Source organism: Leptosomus discolor, chromosome 1, assembly GCF_034619465.1.
Source record: "Leptosomus discolor isolate bLepDis1 chromosome 1, bLepDis1.hap2, whole genome shotgun sequence".
In the NCBI taxonomy this organism is placed as follows: domain Eukaryota; kingdom Metazoa; phylum Chordata; class Aves; order Leptosomiformes; family Leptosomidae; genus Leptosomus; species Leptosomus discolor.
The window spans coordinates 182376955-182404870 of record NC_141391.1 but is presented as its reverse complement, the minus strand read 5'-3'; the positions used below and the strand labels follow the sequence as shown (position 1 = coordinate 182404870).

The 27916-nt window shown below is 37.2% G+C and overlaps 1 protein-coding gene across 5 annotated transcripts in view; it reads left to right on the top strand.

The window, feature by feature from the left end:
* MON2 (MON2 regulator of endosome-to-Golgi trafficking) overlaps positions 1–27916 on the top strand; it is a 70662-nt gene that overhangs the window by 15812 nt on the left and 26934 nt on the right. For 4 of the 5 annotated variants that reach the window (XM_086480298.1, XM_086480305.1, XM_086480315.1 and 1 more), the window contains exons 3-23: positions 3939–4066; positions 4932–5063; positions 7098–7227; positions 7758–7855; positions 8507–8632; positions 9380–9574; positions 10297–10421; positions 10791–10930; positions 13507–13660; positions 14553–14785; positions 15910–15991; positions 16687–16868; positions 18079–18191; positions 18768–18872; positions 19110–19190; positions 19278–19351; positions 19430–19520; positions 20861–20962; positions 23183–23293; positions 24106–24281; positions 27494–27656. In XM_086480298.1, the coding sequence (XP_086336424.1) occupies positions 3939–4066; positions 4932–5063; positions 7098–7227; positions 7758–7855; positions 8507–8632; positions 9380–9574; positions 10297–10421; positions 10791–10930; positions 13507–13660; positions 14553–14785; positions 15910–15991; positions 16687–16868; positions 18079–18191; positions 18768–18872; positions 19110–19190; positions 19278–19351; positions 19430–19520; positions 20861–20962; positions 23183–23293; positions 24106–24281; positions 27494–27656 (2741 nt within the window). Of the gene's footprint in view, positions 1–3938; positions 4067–4931; positions 5064–7097; positions 7228–7757; positions 7856–8506; positions 8633–9379; positions 9575–10296; positions 10422–10790; positions 10931–13506; positions 13661–14552; positions 14786–15909; positions 15992–16686; positions 16869–18076; positions 18192–18767; positions 18873–19109; positions 19191–19277; positions 19352–19429; positions 19521–20860; positions 20963–23182; positions 23294–24105; positions 24282–27493; positions 27657–27916 lie in introns of all 5 variants that reach the window. The other variant, XM_086480327.1, reaches the window with a different exon arrangement.

The window sequence follows — 27916 nt, the reverse complement described above, 5'->3', positions numbered from 1 at the left end:
ATATGAGAGTCTAGCCTTTGGAGACTTGTACCTGGCAGGCAAAAATCCATCTTAATCTGAAACAAGGTCATTCAATTTAAGATGTAACATTGCCTTGAGGGACAGGAGATATCTTGTCAGTTGCAGCTTTGTAAGTGCTAAAAACAGTATGTCTGATTTTCTTCAGCTTTATTAAATAACATGTAAATTAATGGCTTCTTGCCAATTGCTGGTAAAGCCCTTGACCAGATTTGAATGTCCCTGTATTAATATTTAAGTATCTATTCCAGCTGTAGTCAAAACCCTTAAAATGCAAAATTATTTGAAAGGTTCAAATGAAATAGATGTAAAACTATTTCTTCTTTTGAGGTATGTAAATCAGATATTGGTGAGGAGGCACTTTCTAGAATTATTTGAAGTAGCAGTCCCACCCGTCGATATTTCACTTTAATGCCTCTTTTTTTATTTGTTTATTTTCTTTGTTTTTACTGCTGTCATGAATGCTGACATAAGTGGGAAAACTATGCCAGGTAATGTCAGCTATATCAAAATACACAAATGAACAAAAGAGATCTCTAGTTAGCCATTTGGGAAGCTGTCAACATTCTTTGGCATATTACTGTGTAAAGGACTTTATATTTTAGAAAGCTAGTTTGTAATCCTGCACAATTCTTTGGTTTTTATTCTTCATTTCAAAGTGAAGAGATGTGAAAGATCATTGATTTTTGGGCAGTCTTTACTTCTGTCTTTTTGAAGGAACACTTTTTGGTAGTTGGTCAAATTTTGTAAGTACTTTTCGTTTGGAAGATTTAAACTAGAATGTAGCCAGTAGCTGTTTCTTTCATCAAAAAAACTGCTCCTAGCTGTTGTTACGAGGTTTGGAAAACCAGCAGGTCCTAAAGATTATTTTGGTTAGTTGATCTTTGCTAATAGGATAATAACTTTTTTTCTCAGTAAGAAACTGCAGAGCAGAGAGGAACATATATTTTGTCTGCACATTATCCTAACATTCCACAGTTTCAACCTAATGCCCTTGAACAGTCCCAATTCTTTATGGACTCTTGTGTTTTTTGAGGTATCAGTTGTAACCTAATCTTGTAGGTAAGTTAATGTCGAGATCTCTGTTGTCTCCTTTCTAAGTTTTTTTTGGAGGAAGTTAGTATGTAGTATACTTCAGTGGTAATAAAGCTGCAAAAGGCTACTGTAATTGTGAAATCTAGTGAAGTAGATACTTTTTGACTGCTAGATGATTTAAGAACATCTGTGAGACATTCTAGTAATCCAAATAAATATTTTGCTCAGGATATGATTTTTCTTTATATTTTGATGCAAACTGTCATTTCACTAAAATATAGGAGAACAACTGTATCGGATTGTTTTGAATAAGCTGATCTGATGCTTTCTTGTAGCATCACACTGTGTAGGATTATAATTTTTAGGAAAATAGATGCAATCTTAAAATCTTTATTAAAATCTTAAAAAAAATCTTTATTATGTCTGGTGGGATGTGTTTAACTTGCCAGAACTCTGAGATCATTGATCTAACTTCTTTCTTACTCTTGGAAAAATTAAGTTGAGCAGTTTCAAAGTCTTCGTTCTTGGCAGTCTATACATGCTTTATAATTTAGTTATGAGGGTTTGAGTAATTCCGAAAGTCAGCTTGTGCTTTATATCACAGGAGATAAATGTGAGAAATTATTTCCACGTGGCTCTGAGATGTGCAATTCATACTTTTGTTTTCAAAATTCTTTTAAAAAGTTAGAATTATAATCTTGCTGGTGGAGTGAAGGAGTAAGTTTTATTTTCCCAAAACTTTTTTGATGTGGTTTGTTATGACAGGTTTTTTTTTTTAATATATTCTTTCATAATTTTGGTAGGAAAATGGAAGCAGACCTGGATATAAGAAGATTTTTGTGTATTTTAAGAGTGAAGCTAATATAATGATCAGTACCAAACTAGATCTGAAACATTATTTTTTCAGCTCCGTAAAGTAAAAAACCTTGTATAGATCCTGTTGAGAGATTACTGATTTTAATGGAAAAATACTGTAAAGGTTCAAATTTTTCTTCATCTTGTTATTTTTTAACCTTCATACTGTTGTCGCCATTCAGAACTTTATCTTGAGTCTTATGTTAAGGATATATGTGTTGTGGTATCTTTTTAAAAATTTTACTTTTTTTCTTTCTGCTCAATGGTTAGAATGTAGTGACAATTCAGAAATTTATATGAGTGAAGAAACATTTATGCCCATGTCAGAGTGAGCTCTTTAGGCTCTATTGGCCATGTGTTACAGGTGTTCATAGACTATAAAGGCAGCTTAAGCATCTAGCTCGCATGTAGGCACTGACAGTTAGATGCTTAAATTGCATGTCTTAAATGGGAACAAACTTCCATTTTTGAAGTAGCCAATGTTTTGTTTTTAATTTGAAAGTTGTGGAGTGTTTCATAAGGGCCTGGTATTGATGGATATGGTTCATACTGTATATTTTAAAAACAGGTTTATTTGCTTCGTGGTTAAGTTAAACTGTTGAAATCAAAGCAAATTGTTAAAGTAGGCAGTGAACCTATGTATTCATTTACATTTATGCTGACATTTTAACTGCTTTTGATTAGGCATTTGGTGCGAGGTCAGCCTATGTCAACTGGGTATAGAGCCTGTACTGGCTCTTAAGAAACTGATGAAACAATGGACTGTATATGTATTAATATCACCCTGTTATAGCAAGTTGGCATCTATAATTTATACTAGCTTAATCTTTTTATAGAAACTTGTAAGTCACGTTAGTTAGTGCTTCAGTTGAAAAATATCACTAAAATACATTTTTGTAGTTTATACTTTGATGTTTCATTTTTTTTCCAAGTTAGTGGTAGTGATACTTAATAGTAAACACTCTTGTGAGCCAAACTTCAACTTGATCACCAGGAAAAATGCAATAAATCATGTTTGCATTTTTATGTGAGAATGTATTTTTCATTTGTGGTAAGACCTGTGCTCTAAAAATGTGTGTGAAACTTTTTTCATGAACACATTTATTACACATAGACTAAAACACGGTGTGTGGCACCAAGTGTAAGGACACACATTGAACTTTCAGCTGTGAGGAAATTTTTAGTATCTGAAATGGTGATGAGCAACTAAAATCTTAAAAGTTTGCATGAATCAACAACCATGCCTGCAAACAGAAAAAGACTCATCGGTCAGTCGTGCTTTCCTTTCATCTTTCAGAAACATTTTCTTTTTTAATTTTATGAAGTCTATCTCAGATTTTAGAATTACTTTTATGGGGAAAAACTTTTTAAAATGTCAGTGTAGAATGTATTCATTGAGAAGTTTTTTCTCCTGAAAAAAAAAAATAGTAGTTCATGAAACTTGTGGGGTTTTTTCCTGACAAAGCTTAATTTTAAGAAGCTGCCCTTTCTCACTGGTTGAAAAATTCACAGTCAGGTGTATGTACCCAGGACACAAACAATCCAGTCTCTTTCTCCTGTTCTGTTGGTGGCATTTTGCTATTCCCCTTTGTGCCATGTGCTTTGGTATGTCTCTCTGGGCCACGCTTTGTGTTGCTTCCAAATTCGGTGCTGAGGTGAAGCAGAACAGAAGGCTACAAGCCTGAGGCTGGTCACCGCTGCAAGGCCAGACAGAGTAAGCTGGGCAGAACCTTACAGCTTCTTACTAACCAAATGGACTTTAAGTGGACATTTTGGATTTGGAAAGGGAAAGTCACCTGAGCGTGTAAGGGAGAAGGTGCTTGGGATTTGAGCCTCAGCCAGGGTAATTGTGGAAGTGAGCTGTGGCAGCCCAGTGTCTGTCTTCACTTGGCTTTTCCCTGTGGTGCAAGATTAAACCCCAAATTTCCAAGACTGGAGATTGCTTTTTGTTAATAGGTGTGATTAACAAACTTTTGCTTGTGTTCTTCAAAGTATTAAACATTGACAGTTTCCGTATCTCTCTTTGAAAGCATTGAAAGAGAACAGCTCAGAGGTAGTTCAGCCTTTTCTAATGGGTTGTGGAACAAAGGAACCAAAGATCACTCAGCTGTGTCTAGCAGCCATACAGAGGCTGATGTCCCATGAAGTTGTTTCAGAGGTAAGATCGTCTTTATATAAATACATATGTATTTCAGTGTGAGAAGTATAGGCCTCAAACTGAAGGTGAATGCTTTTTTTTTTTTTTAGGAGGCTGTTTATATTACAGTGAACATAGTCTGCAAAATATTTTACTCATATCTGTTTTTAAAAAATTGTAATTTAAAAGAAAACCTTTTTTGACCATTGAAACAACAACAACAACAAAAAAGAGATGAGGAAACATTAGTAACTTCTAGAAGGATATACATGAAAATTTAAGCCAGCTCATTTAGTTTGCGTCTTTACGCTGCAGGACCCGAACATGTAATGGTCCTTGATAAATATAAAAAAGTTGCATCCACAAAATTTACTCTGTGTGATAACATTATATATAATGTTTTTGTTACATTTTACTTTTAAAAATAAGATAAAATGGATGCACATTTCCTCCAACTGTAAATGACATGTTATGTTATGGTACTGCAAATATATTGTGTTAAGAAGCTGGTGAAAATAATACTATTTAAATATGCCTTCAGTTGTGCTTGCAGAATGTAAAATTACACTGTTTTTTCTCAGATATGAATGAATTTTGATGGTAAAATGTCTTTGTACTTCTCTTCTATATTTCCAATTAGAAAATGAAGTACGCAGTCTAATTTGGACTGCACATTAAGAGATTTCTACTGTCAGTTCTTTAAAAATACTTTGGGAAGCTTGTGACAATGAAATTTGCTCTATTTTCTCAATGTAGTCCTACAGTACAGACACACAGGCCAATTCAGTTATGCTATGCATTTATAAGAGTGCTATTCTTACTGTGTACACATAATATACCAGTATATGAACATCTTAATTGTTGGCAAAAAATTATTTTGTTGTAGGCTGCAGCAGGAAACATTATTAATATGCTTTGGCAACTGATGGAAAATAGTCTTGAAGAACTTAAATTGCTCCAGACAGTTCTTGTACTTTTAACAACCAATACAGTTGTGCACGATGAAGCACTGTCCAAGGTAAGAATTGAAAGTTTATGAAAGGCAGGTCCTGCTTGACTAACCTGATCATCTTCTATGACAAGGTGACCCACTTAGTGGATGAGGGAAAGGTTGGATGTTGTTTACCTGGACTTTAGTAAAGCCTTTGATACTGTTTCCCCCAGCATTCTCCTGGAGAAACTGGTTGCTCATGGCTTGGACAGGTGTACTCTTTGCTGGGTAAAAAAACTGGCTGGATGACTGGGCCCAAAGAGTGGTGATGGATGGACTTCAATCCGGTTGGCAGCCAGTCACAAGTGGTGTTCCTCAGGGCTCAGTATTGGGACCAGTTCTTTTAATATCTTTATCAATCATCTGGACAGGCTGGATCGAGTGCACTGTCAGTAAGTTTGCAGATGACACCAGGGTGTTGATCTGCTGGAGTGTAGGAAGGGTCTACAGAGTATCTGGACAGGCAGGATCAATGGGCTGAGGCCAAGGTTCAACAAGGCGAAATGCTGGGTCCTGCACTTGGGTCACAACCACCCCATGCAGCGCTACAGGCTTGGGGATGAGTGGCTGGAAAGCTGCCCGGCGGAAAAGGACCTGGGAGTGCTGGTTGACAGCCGGCTGGACATGAACCGGCAGTGTGCCCAGGTGGCCAAGAAGGCCAACAGCATCCTGGCCTGTATCAGAAGTAGTGTGGCCAGCAGGAGTAGGGAGGTGATCGTGCCCCTGTACTCGGCACTGGTGAGGCCACACCTCGAATGCTGTGTTCAGTTTTGGGCCTCTCACTGCAAGAAAGACATTGAGGTTCTGGAGCATGTCCAGAGAAGGGCAACGAAGCTGGTGAAGGGTCTGGAGAACAGGTCTTATGAGGAGCAGCTGAGGGAACTGGGGTTGTTTAGCATGGAGAAGAGGAGGCTCCGAGGAGATTGTAGAGAGGTGGAGGTCAGTGTCTTCTCCCAAGTAACTAGCCATAGGACAAGAGGAAATGGCCTCAAGTTGCACCAGGGGAAGGTTTAGATCCAACATTAGGAAGAATTTCTTTACCAAAAGGGTCATCCAGGATTGGAACAGGCTGCCCAGGGTAGTGGTGGAGTCACCATCCCTGGAGGGATTTAAAAGATGTGTAGATGTGGCCCTTAGGGATATGGTTTAGTGGTAGACTTGGCAGTGCTGGGTTAACAGTTGGACTTGATGATCTTAAAGGTCTTTTCCAACCTAAATGATTCTACAGTTAACCTAGAGAATCATTCAGTATCTTCTGAAAGTCCAGAGGTGTACAATTGTGTTGTAAAATTTCAAAGTAACATGGAGATACCATTTGAGCAGAGTCCATACATCATTTGCTAGAAGCAGCAAAAGAAAATTCTGAATCTTGCATGGCTTAGAGCATGTAGTGCTGTGGCTGGGTGTGGTTGAGGCTCATGCAAGTGTAAGGACACAGAATAAGAGAAAAGAACAGGAAATACAGGTTTCGTTACGCACATAGGTGTTAATTTTGAAAATTCGTTATAAAATAAGTAAGCATTAAGCTATGTGTTAGAGGTAATATGAAACAGTATTCAGGTTACTGCTAGCACAATGACCAATTAAAATACACACCTTAGGAATAATAGCAGTCGAGGCAACATGGTTGTGAAAGTATTGTGATTTAACGTAGGAGAGGAATGGCATTTTAGCTTTGGAGTTCACTGACCTTTCTGTGATTAACCATATAATCCTAATGTCCTTTTGATGTTAATATTCATACAAGGTTTTTTATATGGTTGATTACTATGTATTCTCTGTATGATTATTGTAGTTTTATTCGCACATCATAATGTCTTCAGTTAATAAACTTCTAGATTATCTTTGGGGAGGATTACTGAAGAGGTTTTTGGCTAGGGCGATCTTATAAAACTTATTCTGGTTCTTCAGATTTAAAATGATTAAAAGAATTTTTTTTCAGGCAACCTTTTGACAAACTGTAGAGGAAAGCATTCCTCAATCGGCTGTCTTGACTCTTAGCTAAAAGATGAAAATATATTGTTGTAAGGTGTTGTGGTTTGTTTTTTCTTTTCCTTTCAGGCAATTGTACTTTGTTTTCGATTGCACTTCACAAAAGATAATATCACAAATAACACTGCGGCAGCTACAGTGCGGCAGGTAGTTACTGTTGTATTTGAGAGAGTGGTTGCTGAAGATGAACGATACAAAGGTGGGCATACTTCTTACTCTGCTTGCTTGTATTAACCTGTTTTTTGGACACACATCGAATGTTTATCTTTTTCAGATAAAGAAGTAGTAAAAAGTCTGAATCACAGGCATTACTTTTTACTGTCTTTTATACGTTTACTTGTATTCAAAGGAGATGAAGTCCTTAGCCATTGAGTCAGTCCAAGTCAGTACAGTAATATGTAAAACCTGGATTTTTTTCAGGCTGTGAGAACTGGTCTTCAGGTTACTATTGTGATGGGATTTGAGGTGAGGGTGTCATTTAAGGTGAAGGTAACTTAGATTACTGAGAGGGAAATATGTGGCAGCAGTAGTTTGAAGAGAGCATTTATTGGAAAGAAGTGCTTGGCGTTGATGATCTTTATTATTCAATCTAATGTTTATTTCTGTAGACATGATAAGTTGCAAAAGAATTAACCTGGCCATTCTCCTAGAATCTTTTTGCACACTTAATATGTACCTGATTTTTCAACAGTTTCTTTGTTCACAAAACTGGTTTTTGTTTTTACACAGATACTATTGACCAGCCAGTTGCAGTTCAAGGAAACAGTAACAGAAGATCTGTCAGTACACTGAAGCCATGTGCTAAAGATGCATATATGCTCTTTCAGGTAGTTGGGGAGCATGTATTTATACATTTAGTTATGATTGTGTGCTTCTACATCTCTAAGAAATTTTGGAAACTTGCTGTTGGCATATTAACAAATGAGGTCCTTAACCAGAGCCTCAGGCTTTCTTATGTGCAGTATCCCGGGGGATGACTGGAAAATGATGACGAAGTGGCCTAGGAAAACGTTTTACTATAAATCTTAAATAACAGCTAAGCATGCATGTCTGCGTTAAATACAAGATTCTTTTTTTTTTTTTTTCTGTGATCCAAACACTGCTACTATAGTTCAGTCTTGCTTCTTGTGCTTGGTATGGTATATTAAAGTTGAGCGTATAATGAAAGGTAGTAGCTGTATTCGTCACACCAATAAAAATCTTCTTGACTTAGCATATTCATTGGTCTTGAGGTATTTTTGAGGGCAGGAATGAACACAATTGCTACAAGGATCTGGCAAAGTTTAAAATGTCTTTTTAAAAGTGTTTATAGCTTAATCATTTTTGTAAAAGAAGTATTTGAGGAAAAAGTGATGTTGAAATTGAAAAGGTACTCATTCAAAAGAGGGAGAGAGTGTAGATTTTGTTGTAGACTCAGAAAACTTGTGCCAGCATAGGACTGTGCAGAGAATGTAAATGTTATTATATTTCTTTTTAAGGATCTTTGTCAGTTAGTTAATGCCGATGCCCCCTACTGGCTCGTGGGTATGACGGAAATGACCCGGACGTTTGGCCTTGAACTTCTTGAGTCAGTCCTCAATGACTTTCCGCAAGTGTTTTTACAAGTGAGTAGTTCTTGGAGGGAAAACAGGAAGACTTTTGTTCACTTGGGTAGTAAAATTTAAACTTCATTATCTTCTCTTTAATTTAGCACTAGTACTGCTTTTCAAAAAGGCTTGGTAGCTTTTACCTGTTGGGTTTGTATCATAGAAAAGTGTGTGCTTTTTGTCCACTTTTTTCTATTCCCATACACTTTACTTGTGTTTGTGCAGTTTGTAGAGCATGTTGTACTCTGTTTTGGTTTTTGTTTTGCCATATGTATCTCCTCCAAAGATGCATTTTCTTATCTTGCATGATTTATGACAGCTCTGTAACTTAGTTTGTGGCATTTCTATGAAAACATTAACCTCACCCCACTTGCAAAGCAGGAAGAAATATTACTATGAATTGTGTGGATCTACTGCATATAAATGCACCATGATCCTCCAGTAACACATTTTAGCAGGCAGTAGCTAAATTAAAAAGTTAAATATATAATAAATGGTATATTAGCAGCCTATTTCCATTTTCAAAATAAAGAAGAGGGGTGCATGGTACAAACCTGACCATGTAGTTTCATCATGCTTTTTGGTAGCTTTACAGTGGTGTCTGCCATTCTTCCTTTTCATTTCCTGAGTGTGTAATTTATACCGACATTTACATGACTTCAGAGTGCTTGATCGTAACAGTAAATGTAAATAAGATGCATAATCAGAGCTACTGGTAGCAACTAAAGAATATCTGCTTATAATTGATTCTGTTTTCTTTTTCAGCATCAGGAATTCAGTTTTCTTCTGAAAGAAAGGGTATGCCCTCTTGTTATAAAGCTCTTCTCCCCAAATATCAAATTCAGGCAAGGTTCCAGCACGTCATCTTCACCAGCACCAGTGGAAAAACCATACTTCCCCATCTGTATGCGTTTGCTGAGAGTAGTTTCTGTTTTGATTAAGCAGTTTTACAGTTTGCTGGTAAGAACATGTTTTTATGCATTTTCTTTATGCAATTCTGTTTTTCTATGTATATACCAGTACAGTGATCAGTAATAGTATTCATTATCAGTTCTATGATCCTGATTAGTTCTTGGGAACTGTGTATGTATACTGAGGGAAGAAAAGGCTAAATATTATTTTCCTCTTATGTGTATCTGTGATTTTATTAAACATGGGCTTGTATAAATGCTCAGAGTAGATTAGATGTTGTCTTTTCTGTGCTAAACTGCCTTTCAGTTAAGGGAGCCTTTTGATCTTACGTTGTTCGCCTGGCTTTAGGTAATGTTGATTGCCGTGCCTTGTTTATACTTGCTAAGAGGCTTTTGACTCATGTTCATAAAGCTGTTGACAGAATGTGCATGAAAAACACATGTTCAGCTGTTCTTACATCCTGAAATTTAGATAGTTGCTAAAAAAGTTTTTTTTCTGTTTTATTTGTTACTGTAGCACATGTAAGAACTTTAATGCGATGTCTGTGAGGAATTTTGCTCCTTCGATACAATTGCATATGTGGTGTTAGCTTGGCAAAAATACTGTGATTATTAGGTATGGTTTTTATATCATTTTGAGTAAATTCTTAACTGAAGGAGCGTGCAGAACTTGCTGGGATAGGACTCCTAAGATGGAACAGAAATTTTTTTGAGAAAATATTTTGTAGGAGGCTTTTTCTTTTAATTTAATGGCTATAAACTATCTTTTAGGTAACAGAATGTGAAATCTTTCTGTCATTGCTGGTTAAGTTTCTGGACGCAGACAAACCACAGTGGCTAAGAGCTGTTGCAGTAGAATCTATTCACAGGCTCTGTGTGCAGCCTCAGCTATTAAGGTATTGACAAATTGACAGTATATAAATACACTGAGTTTCACTTTTACATAAAATTTAAGAAATCTTTTGATTTTTCTCTGGTGGAAAATGCTTTCTAAAACATTGTAAATATACTCTTCAAGATAATTTTTTATAAAGCATTAGGCAATGCTTATTATCCAGGAAGGGATGAATTATAGTTATTTGAGTATTCCAAACCCTCTCTGTCTTCCTAACATTACCTAAAACTAAACATTATTATTTACCTAAATATTTGCAGTTAAAATGTGCTTTGAGTCTACAGTTCAGGGGTGGGGAAGTTGCTGTTAAACTACGCTTTTAGTCCGTAATTTGTCAAATACTTATTATATTTTATACAATACTTTCCAGGTCCTTTTGTCAATCATATGATATGAAGCAACATTCCACTAAAGTTTTCCGTGATATTGTGAATGCACTGGGGTCCTTCATCCAGTCACTATTTCTTGTACCAAGCACAGGGAACACATCAGCGACCCCAAACCAAACTGGTAAAGCCTTGTCCTTGCTATCATTTTCATTTTCCCCCTTTTTCTTGTAGTAATAAAAGCTGATTTGATTCAGTGTGTACATTTGGCTTAGTACAGTTCTGTACTTCCATGTTAGTTGAGATGAAAAGCTAGCTTGAGACAAACTGGTGTTTTCAGGTCTGTTATAACAGGTGACTTTATCTGTATTGTGGGGAAGACATAGCCCCCAGTCAGCAGAGAAGTGCTCCTGTGTTTGTATCTGCTTCTACAGTGACCAAGCTCCTGGGTTCACAACTTTCCTGAGGGAAATTCTGAGGGAATTATTTCTAATTTCTGACTATATAGAATTTGTCTCATTTCTGTCTCCTTATGTGGGGATGTAATTTATGGCAGCATGCAACTGAAGTAGTAAGACGCTGTGTGTTTGCTTCCTCTTGGGAGGCAATAGCTAGTTCTGGGTGTTCAGGGGCAAACTGGACTGAGGAATCCAAGAGGTAGAAAGATAGATCTGTGTTTTACAGATGATCTTTGCTTTTTCTGTAAGCTGAAAACAGTTGTTTACTGAAACTGGACTTGATTGTTCTTTTCTGACAGCCTGGACTTCGGCATTTTACTGGGTATATTTTTATTTCTATAAGAAGAAATGCTCCTTGTGTTAATACCTTTGCAGGTGTTTACATCCGAGTTAAGGCTCTCTGCTTCTTCCCATAGTTCTGGAAGCAGAGGCCTCAGCAACAAACAACATAAAAATAATTTCTAAGGGTGTCTTTTTGACATGCCTTCTTAAAAGAGGTAACAAACAGATAATCAAATGTAATTACTATCTATCGTATCTACCATTAAACTAATGAACATTGAAAAGTCTGGCTTTAGATCACACCTTCCAGGGTTCACTCATGAAGTCTGAATGCAGGTTGGTGTTAGCATTGGTTACGTGAGGAAATCTGTGCCAGTAGCTGTTGTTCAATAGCTGTCCGTACGGAAGCTGATAGAACACTTCTATTAGTCTTATTTCTGTGTTAGCTTAATCCACTTAAGGTAAATCAGAAAAAAAGCACTTTTCATGATTTAACATGCACAGATGAGAAGCCGAATACTCATTCTCCTGAAAACTTAAATTTTGCCTTCATGTGCAACAGCACTGCAGTAGGATAATACCCTTAGTGCTGTCGCTACTTCTCTGGCTTATTGCTCCAGTTTGTTTTCTCCTTTACCTTCTCACTTCTTTCTGCCTGAGTGTTTCTCATGTCTCTTTCTCTTGTATTTCTCATTCTGCCTTTTTTCCTCCTGTGGCCATGTCTGACACACAAAGAGCAGATCAATGCAGCCAAATTTTCAAACTGAGTCTCCTGATGATAACGATAGTCCTGACGTAGCAGGCTCTCTTACACACCTGCAGTTGGCTTTTGAGCCTCAGTTTTGCAACAAGGTTTGCCTTTGTTTCACAGAGGCAGTCGAAAGCTGCATCTGCCTTAGTTTTGTGTCACTACTATTATACTGGTGTAATGTTAAGCCTTTTTACCGCTTTAAGGAGTTAATGTTGATGTAAGAATAGTTGCATATGTCTGACTGCTCAGTGGGATCTCCGAAAATGACGCCAGTGTAACTGTGTATGTGTTAGTGGCAGCGTTTGGATAACCGTTTCTGTTTAGCAGTATGTTTTTGTTGATTCAATCTGTTGAGCTTTACTGTGTTAAAGTGCATACTTAGGCTTCTGTGTGTATTCACATTGCCTAAATTAGTAGCGTAGTCTCTCTACATATTAAAAGCGAGCACACCAAAATGGCAGTTGTTACAGTGATGTATTAGGTGCTGTGAGTCGCCGCCCTGGGGTCTCTGCCCTTCTCTCCCCTTTGTCTATACAGAGAGAGTCTGAACTTGTGGTACCTGCTCCTAGTAAGTATAGACACTCCTCTATATGTAGGAAGTGTATATATACAGTATTTCTTGTCCTTTTATCTGCTTTTTTTGGCTTCTTAAATTGGAACCAAAATTTGTTCCCTCCTAGCTGTTGGTTGGCATGTTGTCAGCTCTTCCCTGATGTGGTTTGATTTCTTCTGCCTTGACACGGAACAGATTCAAACACTGCGGTTCTCTTTGAGTTTCTTCTTGTGGCTTTTGCGTTTCTGAAATCTTGAAAGTTTGTGATGATCTTTGTTCTTGGAATGATTAGCCTCTCTTTCCTACTACTGAGTTCTACTTGCAACTATTCAAATACTCCTTAACTTTTAAATATCTGACTGACTGTTCACTAAAGTATATATTGTTTTATTGAGACCTTGTAAACTTAGGTCGTTCATAGAGTGTTATGAATGCTGCTATACCTTTCACAGAAACACTTTATTCTGACTGAAAATAAGGCAGTTGGCATCAATCAACTGTGCCTTTTAAACCAATTACTTCACATACAAGATTGTGTTTTAGACAGCAGAGGGAGCTCAAAAATAGTCTTTTGTGTTGTTGGTTTTTATTATCAAGCAGGGCGTCTCAGATTAACCCATGTATATTGACTTAAAAAATAAATATGGAAAAAGTGTGTTTGCTGATTACAAAAATATTAGTTTGGTTAATTTTATCACTTTTTTTTTTCTGAACAGGAAGCAATGCATCGGGGAATACTGGCTCAGCACAAACTAACCCGGGAGTGCTTGGAATGGGAGGAGGTGCAACTGTGTTACCTGCCTTTGAGTACAGAGGCACTTGGATACCTATCCTGAATGTAACAGTACAAGGCAGTGCTAAAGCTACCTAGTAAGTACCTCTGTCTTTATGAAAATGTATGTAACAAGTATTTTTATTTCCAACTTGATGGTTTAAGGATTTTTCTTGTTAGTGACTATTGAGGTCTTCATTTCACTGGCATTGAGGTGTATTACGGATTTTTCTTTTTGTTGGTGCCATGAGGTGCTCTGATTTTTTGGTATTTTGTCTGAATGCTCTGGATTCAGATCCAAGTGTCCCCTATGGCTTTAGCATCTGTTGGATTTTTTTTTTTTTTTTTCCTACCATACTGTTGCTGTATTAACTCTTCACTTTTAGGACTCACTACAGTATACAGCAATTTTAGAATGTCTTTTGCTGAGTTGTGTGATGGCAAACATTGTTTACCTGTGCATATAGGTGGTGAATATTTTATCTGTCCTATATTACCTAGCTATGACAGGCTTTTCCAGTCATATGGACTCAGAGGCAGCAATAATGCAATGTCTGACTTGTTCTTAATTTGTTATAACTGTGTTCACACTGTTGTGACTTTCTGACCTATTTCCCCTGTTGTTCCTATGTGCTTGTGTTCTTCTGAGTAGGTTCTGTTGCAGTGCTTTAAGTATAATAATAATAAAAGTAGAATAATTCATTCGGTGATCTTGCTTGTATGTGTTAATTTCTAAAAATATTTGTTTGCAGATCTAAATACTCTACTCAGGGTTTGTACCCTCTCATTTACTGTTTTATGTAGTGACTCATTTAGTCTTAATGACTTAATTAGTCATGAAGGGTTTTTTTCTTGATTTGCTGTAAATCTTGGCAGATGGTATTTGGGACCTGTTTGTAGTTAACATTCGGTTGGAAACTTGTTTTTTATTGTGTTTTTAATCACAGTGGTTCTGTTACACACTTACTTGTCATGCTTTCAATTTTTTAGTTTGGAAATGCTGGATAAAGTAGAGCCACCTACGATTCCTGAAGGCTATGCCATGTCGGTGGCATTTCACTGTTTACTGGATCTTGTCCGTGGTATCACTACCATGATTGAAGGAGAGCTGGGAGAGGCAGAAACAGTCGGTCAAGCCACAACAGAGGCAACTTCATTACCAGCACAGTCTTCAGAGCAGCAAGACTTGCAGTCTGTGTCTGACCAGTCGGAGAAAGAACTAGGTATCTGAGAATGCAAACACTGTATCAAATGCAGCAGTTTTACATAAGGCAGGATTAACATAGTTTGTGCTTTGTTGCTTGAATTTATTGTTTCTAAATTGTATATAAAAACTTCTAACGAAGTAGGTTTTGGGGTTGTTTTTGGTAACGGAACAGCAGTAGTCTCTGAAGAAGACGCTTGCTGTCCTGCCGCTGTCCTGTAGTGCCTTAGCCACAGGCTCCTTATGTCTATTAATACAGTTTTACATGCGCGTACGTGGGATGTGAGGGAGAGATAACAGGCAGTCTGTTCTCCAGAACTTCTGTTCTGCCTTCCCGTGTCCTTAATTCCGCTTAACACTGAGATCCAAGGTCACGAGAGACGACCTGACTGAGAGAGACGTGTCAGTCGCGACCACCTTAGCAGAAAGGTGTGATTCTGGTAACGAGGGGGAAAGGCGGGCGTTTTGATGGAGAGGTTTCAAGTAAGGCTGAAGTATTTGGGGAGGAAACGTCGCCAGCAGCAGCCCTGGCCTAGCCGGGGCCCGCCTTGGGGCCGCCCGGGGCGCTGTACGTGCACCCGCGGAGGGACGCGCGGCTCGAGCGCGCTCGGCTCGTGCTGCGGCGGCAGCGCGTGCGGGGCGCGGGGCGAGGCCGGGCCGGGCCGTGGCGGAGCTCTCCGTGGTGCTGCCCGGGGCGGGGCGGGGCGGGGCGGGGGCGGGCGGTGGGGCTGCCAGGCCCGCGATCCTGTGCCTCTCGGATTACGGAGAATTACAAATACCGGGGGAGAGTCGTTGTCCTTCCCTGCAAAAATTTCAGTTAGTATCTCGGCCCGCACTTAGGCACTTCTGAATGCTTGTTTTTACAGACAAAGATTAGAAATAGCGATACACACTTTTGTAGGATTTGTGTCCGTGTAATTCAGAATAAGCATTGCCTTGGTGACGTTTTTTACTTCAGCAATGTTACTTCAAATGCAACTTCTAAGTCGTACTGGTGTGAGTGTGTTTGTGTATATGCACACAAACATACAGAAACACGCTTTGAAAGATGCGGTAGGAAGCATTTTGTTCGTGATATATTTGAAAATTGTGAAGTAAAATACTGGGTTTCTGCTATAAACCAGTATATGTATTTCTTTCAAGTTAGCAGAGCTGTCTGGGAAGAAATGGTGAATGCTTGTTGGTGTGGTCTTCTGGCTGCTTTATCCCTCCTGCTTGATGCAAGGTATTCAGTCTTTCATTTCTCTTGATTTTTCAAGCTGTATTTTGAACTGACTTGATACCAGTCAAGTTGACAGTTGTATTAGGCAGCACTGTTCATGGCACCTGAGCAGACAGGTTTGTGGGTTAGTGATGGCTAGACTAAGTGAGGATCTGTTAAGAGTAAATGACACAGAAGTCTGCAGAACTCTAGTATCAACCTTTAATATATTTCACTATAGAACAATTAAATAAATTTTCAAAGGCTTGTGTTTAAACTGCTTGTCCGTTTTTACTTTGACTGAATGTTTCAACACGTTGACGTGATTCTACCAATGTCCTGATTACTGTTGGTAAGAGACTAAATAGTGTCTCAGTTCTTGTTACTGCTTTGCAGTCTTTGAAGTGGAAGAGCTGTTTAGCAGGTAATAACTTTGGTAACTTAATTGTATCTTTCAGAGAGTCTTTTGTTATCAAACACCATTTTCTGAAATTAGTGTTAAATACCTCCTCATAGTCTCCTTTGCCAAGTTATTCAGAACTAAAGACCTATTTTATAAGAAATGGTTCTGAATAATTTTGTTGATTGGTTGTGCTTGCTCTTCAGTATTTATAGTGTTGACAGGTTTAAAGTATATGTTCTCAGTGCTTTCAGTTTTGGTTAGCTGCCTGCTTCCATGACATGGATTAATTCTTGCTAAATGATGTGTACTCTTTCAGCACCGATGAAGCTGCCACTGAAAATATTCTAAAAGCAGAATTGACCATGGCCGCGCTTTGTGGAAGACTGGGTCTTGTAACATCAAGAGATGCCTTTATCACTGCCATTTGCAAAGGATCGTTGCCTCCTCACTATGCCCTTACTGTATTAAACAGCACAACTGCAGCTCTGTCCAGCAAGTGTAAGTGTATAGGTTTTCCTTAATTGCGTTTCCATGTATTGTCCTCTAAACCCAGATTTTCTCAGGACATGGTTCAAAGATGTGCAACTTGGTATTTGGCTATGCTAAATTATGTTGGAATCCTCAGACAGGATCTAGATGGCCTGCTTAGCAGAATTAGTTAGTCTTGCAGCATCTGCTGAGTATCATTCTAGTCAGCTTAAATGCTTAGCATATGTCAGAAGTTCATATTCTGTGGAGATCTGTCTGTCATCTTAAAGATCTGTTAGGCTATGTGATTAAGGTATGAAAATTATAAAACAGTCTCTGGGCAACTCAGATGCTTCAGAGTTGTCTAGAACATCCTGCATTGTGGTGTACTATGGTCTTTTCTACAATTGTCTAGTAATGGTAGTACTTACTGCTTAAATGGAAGACATTTAGTTCTGGGCTCTTACATGAAGTTGAATTGACACTTCCCATGTCCTGAGAGAAAGTTGTAATTCATGGGATATGCCAGTTGAGGGTGTATGCTGTTTCTGATTTTGAAAATTAATTGCTGTGTACTGAGAAATGCAACTACCTGGAGAATATACGGATGGATCTAACATTAAACCTCTTAATATAAAACAAAATACCTTAGTCTGAGAACAAGGACCAGCACTTTCACTCCAGCCCACAAGGTGAGTTTATTATTAGATTGTAAGTCTGTGAAGCAGTACATGTGACTGAGCTACATGAATCTCTATAGAAATGAAGCAATGAACTGAAGTTATTTTATATAGGTTACTCTCCTTTTTACAGGTGAGTTATAAAATGGCTGTCCTGAAGTCTTGTATTTGCATCATGACATCATGACATAGCATTTATGACATCTTCATTTTCTGCGTGCAGTAGTACAATGGTAGCACACACACAATTACCACAGATAACTGAGTCAAGACATAGTTTAATGCTCGTATCTTGGTGCAGATATTTCAGTGTTGACATAAAATGTATTACTGTATTGCAAGCAATATCTAATAGTTATTGAGAGGTAGTAATTACTGGCTCCTTTAACTCTGCAAGGCAATGACATAATATAACTAAAGGTCTGAAAGTGAGCTACCTTAAAATTAATACTGTGAAAAAATTCTCTGGAGTATGTTTGCCAGAAGCTGGTTGTTACTACAATTATGTACTGGATTTAAATGTAGATTTTATTTTTTTTTTCTTTTCAATTTTCCTTTAGCTTATTCCATTCAGGGACAGAATGTTCAAATGATCAGTCCCTCAAGCGAGTCTCATCAGCAAGTTGTAGCAGTAGGGCAACCCTTAGCTCTTCAGCCACAGGGAACAGTAATGGTAAGTACAACTTGTAAGTGATCTTATCCTGCTTAACTGCTTCTTTCTGCATCTCAGTGTGTCTCAAAACCAGGCAACAGATAAACAGCATTCTTACAAATAATGGTTATCTAAAATACTGTTTTAATTTGGATCAGCCCTGGACCACAAAGTGCTTTAACAGTAAAGAAGACTTACTCTTCGTTTTTGTTTTGCCTCTTAGCTCAGCAGCTCCCATCTATTCCATTTGAAAAACCCTAGGTCTCAGCTGTCTTATGTGCCTGTGTGTGAATGTTCGTTTATATGTTTTTTTGAGATAGACTCTGATTCTGTGGAGAAGATGCGCATAAAGCTAGAGTGCTTGAACTTTGTGTGCCTTTGATAATAATGTGAAACTACGAGAAGAGGGCAGTGATCAAATCCTATTCAACCCCAGCAAGATAAGACTCAGAGAAGGAGAGATACTGAAATACTTCTCTAAAAATGATACATTGCGCTGGTGCAAAAAAAAGTGAAAAATTCCAAGTTTCCTAGAAACGCTATTGTTGTAGAATAATAAAAATTGTGTGGCTGTTTGTTGTTTGGGTTTTTTTTTAGCTGACTTCGAAAAATATCCAGTGTATGAGGACATTACTCAACTTAGCTCATTGCCACGGAGCCGTTCTTGGTACATCATGGCAACTTGTCCTGGCTACTCTTCAGGTATAATAGGAAATTTTTATGCCTTGCTTTTTTGCCATAATTTGGTTTTGAGTTTTTGAGCAATAGAAGCAGCTTTGATTCTACTTGTGGTGTACTTTGAATTGCCTTGAGTAAGTACTTTAGCATTTCCCTTGAATTCTGTTTGACTGGAAGACTGCTGGCTCGCTTGAGTACGACGTTAGCTTGCGCTCTGCCTGAAAAGGCTTTTCTGCTGAAAATTATACTTTTGTATTTCAGCATCTTGTGTGGATTCTGGGACTGAAGCCTGGTGTTGGGGGTGCATTAAAACCTGGAAGAGCTGTAGAAGGGCCCAGCACGGTAAGCGTGTGATTGGTCATTTTGCAGTTAGTGATTATGCAGTATTTTCTGTTGCAATCTGTGAGACACATTTCTGTCTTTTTCAAGGTTCTGACGACAGCAGTTATGACTGATCTGCCAGTTATATCCAACATACTTTCAAGGCTTTTTGAAAGCTCACAGTAAGAAACCTTATCTTATAATTAAAATAATGTGTGTGTATCAAACTTGGCAGTGTTTTGATAGCTGTTATTTTTCAGGTACCTTGACGATGTGTCTTTACATCACTTAATAAATGCCCTTTGCTCCTTGTCTTTGGAAGCCATGGATATGGCCTATGGAAACAATAAGGTACAAAAAGAATTCTTTATTTTCTTTTTTAGATGTTTTTGTGAAAAAGGCAGAAGACTTGAACATTTATCCTTTAAGATAACTATTTCTAATATTAAGACAGTGATACATTTGATACTCTAGAGTAAAAAATGAATTATGAACCAGAGAATGTCTTGTTTAAAATGGTTCGTACAACTACTAAATTCTCTGAACATGCTCATTGTGTTCCTGCTATGTTTTTTGTTAACTAAGGAATGTCATGTGTTTCCATTAATCAGATTGTGGGTGGATAAGACTTTCAAAAGCCCTTGTAATTTCAGAGGTTAGGGTTTCTGAATAGCACAGTATGTTCTGTAAGGTACTCATTTTCATTTCAATTTTCTTTTATAATATACTTCAGAAAAAGCCTGAGAATTTAGATACTAAAAAACCCCTGATAATTCATGTTTACTTGGAAAAATATAGTATTCCGTCTGCCTTGGTAAACAACTTTTAGCCCAGAAAGGTTAAAGACCCTGTGATTGAGTTAAGATTGAGTATCTATTCTCCTAGTCATAATCTAATCCCAGAGGAGAGTTTCTGAAAGTTTTTCTGTGATCTATTACGCTAGGACTAATGATGACAGAAAATATGCTTTATAATACGCAACAATTACAGCAACAGAGAATGAATTAAAATAAGTAAAGTTTGCGTTTAAAATCAGTTGAAAATGAGAACAAAAAAGTAGCAGAAACGGGAACAGAGTAATTCTAGCGCAATGGTCATTTTCACTATATGTTGATTTAAAAAAGCAAAAACAAACACAACAAAAAAACCCAGTAGTTTGTCACAAATGTTTCCATATGTATTTGATGAGTGGGAAATTTATTGTATTTCTGCAGGGCATTTATGAAGCTGATGTAAGATAAAGCATAAGGGGATTCTTAAATAAAATATTGTACATTGTTTGTTCATATATAATTTTAACTTTAAAAGTTATGATGGGAAAAAGGCTATTTTGCTGGTAAAATATGTTATAAAACCGGTTGGAGAGAGGACTATGTAAAAATGAGAGTTTTGAAAGGACTATCAATGCTCTCGTTATTGTCAAACTTGGAGAAAACTATAAAAATTGTGGAAGACTTGTTCTTCCTGGTATGCTGTTGCTACCCCCTTGTGGCTTCTCATGAAGTACTGCACATGCTGTGAAAACTTCCCGGCCCTGTTACCTAAGCTGTTGTGACAGCGTTCACAGCCTATGAAACAGAGTACTTCGTTGAGAGTAGTTGCACCTTAATTTATAAATTATAATGTAGCAAAAGGCTCTGAAATTGTCCGAGTTACCTCAAAGTCATATGTTCAAATTCCATTTTATTAAGGAGCCATCGCTTTTTGCTGTTGCTAAATTACTGGAAACAGGACTAGTTAACATGCACAGGATTGAGATTCTTTGGAGACCTCTGACTGGTCATCTTCTGGAGGTAACTAATGGCTTTTATCAGTTGTACTAGAACTTAAGTTTGTGTTAATAAAGATCTTGTGGAAATGTGTTTTTAAAGTGTAATTTAAAAAAAATTGAATTGTATTTACATATTTTGATTTATACACTTTGGTTTTGCAACTTGAATGTGTTAACAATTTGAATTTAAAAGTGATTTTATATATTCCAGTATTTTAATATCTTTTATTGACTTCATGTTTTATGGTGCCCTCAGTCTTCGTATGTTTTAAACACAGCAATGTTTAAAATGGTCAATTAATTATAATTCATGTATGTGTTATAATTAAGGTAACACAAACAGCTTTCACTTTGGATTCATATAGTACAATGGATGATTTTAAGATATGTTTATGTGTCCTTACCAGATAGATTGAAGCCATTGGATTTACTGACAAAGGATTTGTTTGTTTTAAAAATGTTTAAGGTAACATTTTGAATGGTCTCATTATGAGAATACTGTAAAAACACAAAAATACGTGTCTTAATCCTATTTCAATTTCTGAAGTATTTTAACTTCAACATGAAAAATACACTTCATTGAGGAAAAAAACCCTTACATTTTTAATTTGAAACTAAAGCCAGGTGACAGAATGTAACTGTAAAGTTTTAATTCTCTACATAGATAAGTAGAAGAGTGAAATGCAAGAACAGGGTTTGATTTAAAGTGGGTAAAGGAGAAAGCTTTTCTTCCTCGTTTTCCAGAAAGTATCAGACACTTCCTTAGAACAAATGCATTATTTCAAACAGTATTAAGGATTGGCCATCTCTAACCACATAATGTTTTATCTAGGAGAAATTTAGATACTTAGGTGTTTAAAGACTTAAAGCACAGGTATCTCTTTCTCTAGTCTTCCCCCCCCCTTCTGAGACAATAAGGTTCACCATCTACATCTTGAGACTCTGTTTTCATCTAGTAAGCAGTCTGTTATCCATTGTGGGTATTTGCCACTGTTTTGTAGGAAATACACTGTTTCTTTTTTAAAATATCACCTTGTTTCCTTTTAAACTGAAGTCGCCAAGGTACAATAAAGAAGGAGAAAACACCAGCTGCAAAGTCAATTAAACACAACCTGAGGGAAGAATTCATTCCCTGTCTCTGGAACTGATTATCTGGTCAGATTCAGAGCATCATGAAGGAGTTCAAGTTATCTTTTTTTTTTTTTTTTTTTAATATAAGGTGTCAAAAATATAAGTAATTCAGGAGAGCAGCTGTGTGTTGTCTGCTTTTTTTAACATTAAGCTGGCTCTTCTGTGTTGCCCTCCTTTTCATTTTGGCTAGTGACTAAGGGAATGGTCCACCAACCAAAACCATCAGCCTTCCTTATGATCCTGCCTTGGACTTTGATTCTGAATTCTCACACCATCTGACATGGGGCTGGAAGTCTGGGTGGAAATATATAGAGGTCAATGAAACTGTAGACTTATCTTATTTGTTTGAGGATAATGTATCAGATATGGGACTATGGTTTACACTAGGTATCTATGCAATGCATTTACATAACTGTTTTAATGTTTCTGTTCTAAAAAATAGCAATTAGCAAAACTATTAGGTTTAGAGAATTAGGAGACAAAGGGAAATGAAGACGCATATTTGAAACTTAAGCTTGAAATAGTGTTCCCTATTGTTTTGTCAAGTTTTTGAAATATTGGAATGTAAGGCTTATTTTCTGTGTCTAAAAGTAACTATGTCATTACTTTTTGTATCTGAGAATATAGAACAGACGTTTTCTGTGTTGGCTGCTGTCGTGCTTCCTCACTTGATTGTGTTAAGCAGTGTGTGAAAGATGAAACTTTGAATTTTGTAGTAGCTTAAGGCTAAGTTAAACCTGAGAGTTTCAGGCATTCATTGAGGACTTGTTTAGTCCTTTTTAGTCAGTCATTATCAGAATTAGCTCTTAGTATATTCATTTTGGAAAACATATTGGCTTGAACTGCTGTGTTTTTCATTATCTTTCCTTCTGTCTTTCACTGCTTCCTATTGCTTCCTTATTCAGAAGGTATGTCTGTCCAAAAAACAAACTTTTTTTTTCTATTAAACCAAATTTTATCATATAGAGATTTACTGTATTGTTGTAAAAAAGTTTATTACAATATTTTATATAAATTCTAATATAATTAAAATTAATTTTTAATACGCTACTTATATTCAAATCTTGGTTAAATAAAAGTGACTTTAAACAAAACACTGCTGTGTTTGCAGGTCTGTCAGCATCCAAACTCCAGAATGAGAGAATGGGGAGCAGAAGCCTTAACTTCTCTTATTAAAGCCGGACTGACATTCAGCCATGACCCTCCTTTATCTCAAAATCAGGTAAAGTAAATTTGAGAGCAGCTGCTTTCCTCCTTTTCTGGAACTTAAAGTGAACATGAAATCAAAATCTTCCCTAGAGGAAGTTTTCTACCAGTCAATGAATAGGAGGCATTCATAAAGCAACTTTACTATTGAGTTTATAAAGCCTACAGCTGTAACATTCAGATGTAACTATTGAGAATCACCTCATGCATTCTAATGAACTGCCCTCCTTCCTTTTTCAAATGCATAACAATGAGTGATGATGCTTGCATATTATGTCCATTTGTTAGAAGAAATTGTGGATCACCCGCATGAGTGCAAAACAATTCCAGAATGTTTAGAAGTATGTATGTGGTGTGGTGGCAGGTAAAAAATAAATTGTCTAACCTTCTAAATCACAGATGTTCAATCCATTATTGGTACAACAGTCTAATATTTTTACTGAGGTTCAATGGATAGTTTTTTTCAAGCTCTCTTTAGTAGGAAGCTCAGTCTAGTCCTGCTGGTTGAGCATAAAGTTGCATGATGATTTTTCTGTAACTGTGACAGCATGCTGTAGCTACTTCTTGAGGGACCTGGAGAACAGGTGGGGGGTGGGGGAGGGGGAGAAAAAAGGAAAAAAAAAAAGTAATTTCCTGCTGAGATCCTTTATAAACAGTTTTTTTAGAAAGGCCAGTCTGACACCGAATTTGAGCATTTAATGAATGAGTTACTGAATTAACTTGATGAATCTTCAGTTGGTACTGTATGTTTTCACTTATTATACATAAAAATAATTAAGGATCAGTTACATTTTAGTACCCTTAAAATGCTTTATTGTTTACTTTTAGAGACTGCAGTTGCTTTTATTGAATCCACTAAAGGAACTGTCAAACATTAGTCATCCTGATATCAGGATCAAGCAGTTGGAGTGTGTACTACAGATTTTGCAAAGTCAGGGTGACAGCTTAGGACCTGGTTGGCCATTGGTGCTTGGAGTCATGGGGGCAATCCGAAGTGATCAGGGGTAAGTGGTGGAAATAAGATTTTAAAGTCATGTAAGATAAGAACAGTAGAAAGAGTTCTGCTTTTACTTTCTTACATTAATAGCCATAATTTTCATTGCCATTTTTAGCTTGTGAACAATTTTACTCAACAAAAACATAGTTTTTAATTTTTTCTGTAGCGCACTTCTATTTTACTGAATTAACCTTCCAGAAGACCAGGATATTGTTTCACTCTACCATCTCGTGTCATCGGTGTGCAGTATACACTGAGGCCTACTCGTCATGCCAATTCATTTGATCTTAACATCTGCTGGACACATCTCTGGTGCTTGCAGATAATTCTGTATGACTCAGCTGTTGCTCACAGTTCCTCTGTTGTTTCTTTTTCTTAAATCTTTCTGTAGTCTCTAGTGTGTGTCATCTTCTGAACGCGTTCTCTTTTTGTTGAGTCCTTCCTCCCTAAATGGCTGCTGTTAGTACAAGGATGAAATACCGTTTACGTGCTGTGGGTGAATCCCTTTGACTGACTAACACAGCTGAGACTGTTGCCAACAGAGGGGGAATATTACTGGACTGGTCCTTTTGCCCACAAGGGAAAGTGAGAGGCGAAGTTGCAAGGAGTTTTTTGAAATGAACAGCGAGATGAACATCTGACCCTGGAACTGTAAGCACCAAGAACTATACGCACACACTTAGACCTTATTATTCCTCCTTTGGTGCTAGTCTTGACTAGCACCAGGATAGGTTATCAAATAACTGGTATCAGAAAAATTCACCTTGGCATCTTTCTCCTTTCACCCTACCTTAACTTCTGTCTTCTGGCCCTATGAAGACCTCCTAAAGCCCCTTCAAATGCTTGAAGCATTTTGCTCTTGTACCAGTATTGCTTGCTCTGGCGGTAGTACTCACCAAAATCCCCAGGGATGTTGTTGGCGTTTTTGGTTGTGAGCATCCTCTTTTTGGTAACCATGCTTCCCTTGGTACCTGCTGTTTCCACGCTTGGTGTAATGTGTCCTGTGGTTCCTACAAGCCTTTTGATTTTCATTGCTGTGGTTGATAGATGGGAACCAATACAGATTCCTTCTCAAGACAGTCTTCAGATCCCCTTACATCTCAAATCCGTACCTAACTGGCAGGTATCTCAAGATACATCTTGGTGTCCTCCTACAATGCATGTAGAATATCCGTTTTTCTTCAGCTACATAGCACTGTTTGCCCACGTCATGTCAACTGCAGTAGGAAAAAAAATTAAATCAAGCCTCCTTTTCCTTAGGAAACAGCTGTATTTCTTACCTGACTTAGAGCTGTAAGCACAAGATACGGGCACTATTATCATACTTTAAATATGAACTTATTGACCATGAGACTTTCTTCCCAAGTGTATTCCCTCTGGTCAGTGAACATTCTGGATTTCAGGACAGAAATCCATTTACCTTCCAGGAGAACTTCTTGCCAGGCTGTTATAAATACAGAAGATGCTATTTTGCGAGCCAGTGATACCTGGTTGCTTCTTGATTGTACGGTACTAGCCCAACAAACAAAAGGAAGTCTGTCTTTGAAGAATTTTTCAATGGGATGCCCCTGTTTGTTTTAAGGATCGATAAAGTCCTATGTGATCTTAAGTTTTCGCGCTAAGCTTAAGTTTCTTGTGTTTATATTTACTTTTTGGTGGCCACCTGTAACATTAAGGACCGTTTTACATTTCTATTGCTGTTGCCACTTGCATGGAGGACTTGGAAACCCTTCCCCAGACGCATAGTAGTGTGGAACATTAATTGGGAAATGAACAGTTTTAATTTGTTCTAGTGGCCTTGCATGTGAAGATCAGAAAGAGAGGTTACTTTCCCATTAACTCAGCTCTTCAAAATGAGGAGTATAACTATACTTTCACTTCCTGCCTCCTTCTCTTCTCCCTTAAAGTCCTTGAAGGTCACATACCTCTAACTTTGTAGTGGTGAGGGAACTGCAGCAGTTTGGGGTGTCTTTCACTTTATAGATTCCTGTAATGAATATGGGGGGAAGTAGCGTGTAGGCATTTCCTCCATGAGTGTAGCGATGATAAATCATTTGATCTTATTTGGTAGGGTGGATGTCTCTGTGCAGTATGCATCATATTAGAGAATTATTAGTTATACCATTATTGTCCGTGTGAAGTTTCTTGTGCATTCCTCTGGCTTCCATATCTTGCTGGCTGTTATGATACAGTAGAAATGGCTCACCTATGACTTTCATTTTGAATTAATTAAAAAAATATTATTTTGTTTAGGATTCTGAAATACATAACTGATATATCTGTATTCTTTATTTTTTCGTGGGATATATATTCTGAAGCACACTATCTTTCTGTGTTACAAACCTTTGGAACTTTTTCTTTTGTACATTAAACATTAAGCATTTAAAAAAAAATTAGAACTATAGTGAAATTTAAATGCAGCTTCCCTGTTTTGTGTTATCTACACTCCACCACTCCTTTTGATTCCTTCATTTTGTCACTCACTAAACAAGGTTTTAGTTATAGGTGACCTTGCTGTTTCTGAGAGCTCCTTCTCACAAACCTTTTCTATAGTACACTTTTATTTTAAGGTTGTATTCAGAATTAAATTCTGAAGGCAAAGTATTTATTAAGGATCCATTTAATGGCAGATATTTTGAAAAGATTTTGTCTAAAATAATGCCGTATTGAAGCGAGTAAGATTACCATTATGGCAGCATACTTTTCTAATAAATAAGATATTTTGCCTACCTATTTGGCATACTTGTAAGTAATTTGTAACTGATGATACAAGAAATTTGTTCAGAACATCTTACTCTTTGGAAGATTGTCATGCTTAAACTTCAGCTTTGTTTTGCCCGTCGTGGCTTTTTTTAATGTTTTAGCTGGCACATTTGAACTAACAAGTCCTAGGACTTTAGAACAGAGAGGTGGATTTTACTGTGTAAAACTAGCTGAGGACCCCTGGAGAGTCTAAACTTCAACTTCACTAGCTTGTTAACAAGGACTAAAATACTTTATCAGGATTTGAAGCTTCAACTTAATGTTATGTCTCAACAAACCCTGTAGTTGAAACATATAAAATGTTGCAAATTCATCTCAAAAACATTAAATGGATTATTTTTTGTTTTTTCCTAATAATGCTATCTCCTGAGCTCCTGTATTCAAAACATTCCTGTGCTCTTGAAGAAACTGGAAATGAGTGTGTGTATGCTTTGTTTCTGTTTTTGTTTTTTTAAGAGAGTCCTTAATACGGACTGCATTCCAGTGTCTTCAGTTGGTTGTGACAGACTTTCTTCCGACAATGCCATGTACTTGTCTACAGATAGTTGTTGAAGTTGCAGGAAGCTTTGGACTTCACAATCAAGAGCTAAATATTAGCTTAACTTCAATTGGTTTGTTGGTGAGTTTTATATTAACCTACAGCGATGCTGCTTCTGGCTTTCTTTTTTTTTTTTAAATGAAAATTAATCCATAGTCAATTCCACAAACGAAAGCCAAAACCTATTTTTTGAATTCTTACTTAACTCCCATGCTCTCATTTGGAATCATATATGTGAATTAAGCACAATTTATCTTCAATCTGCGTGGTTCCAGGGTTAGTTAAAGAAATAGTCTTGTATTGTAACGATGAATCAGTGTCTTCTTTTTAATGCGTTTCCC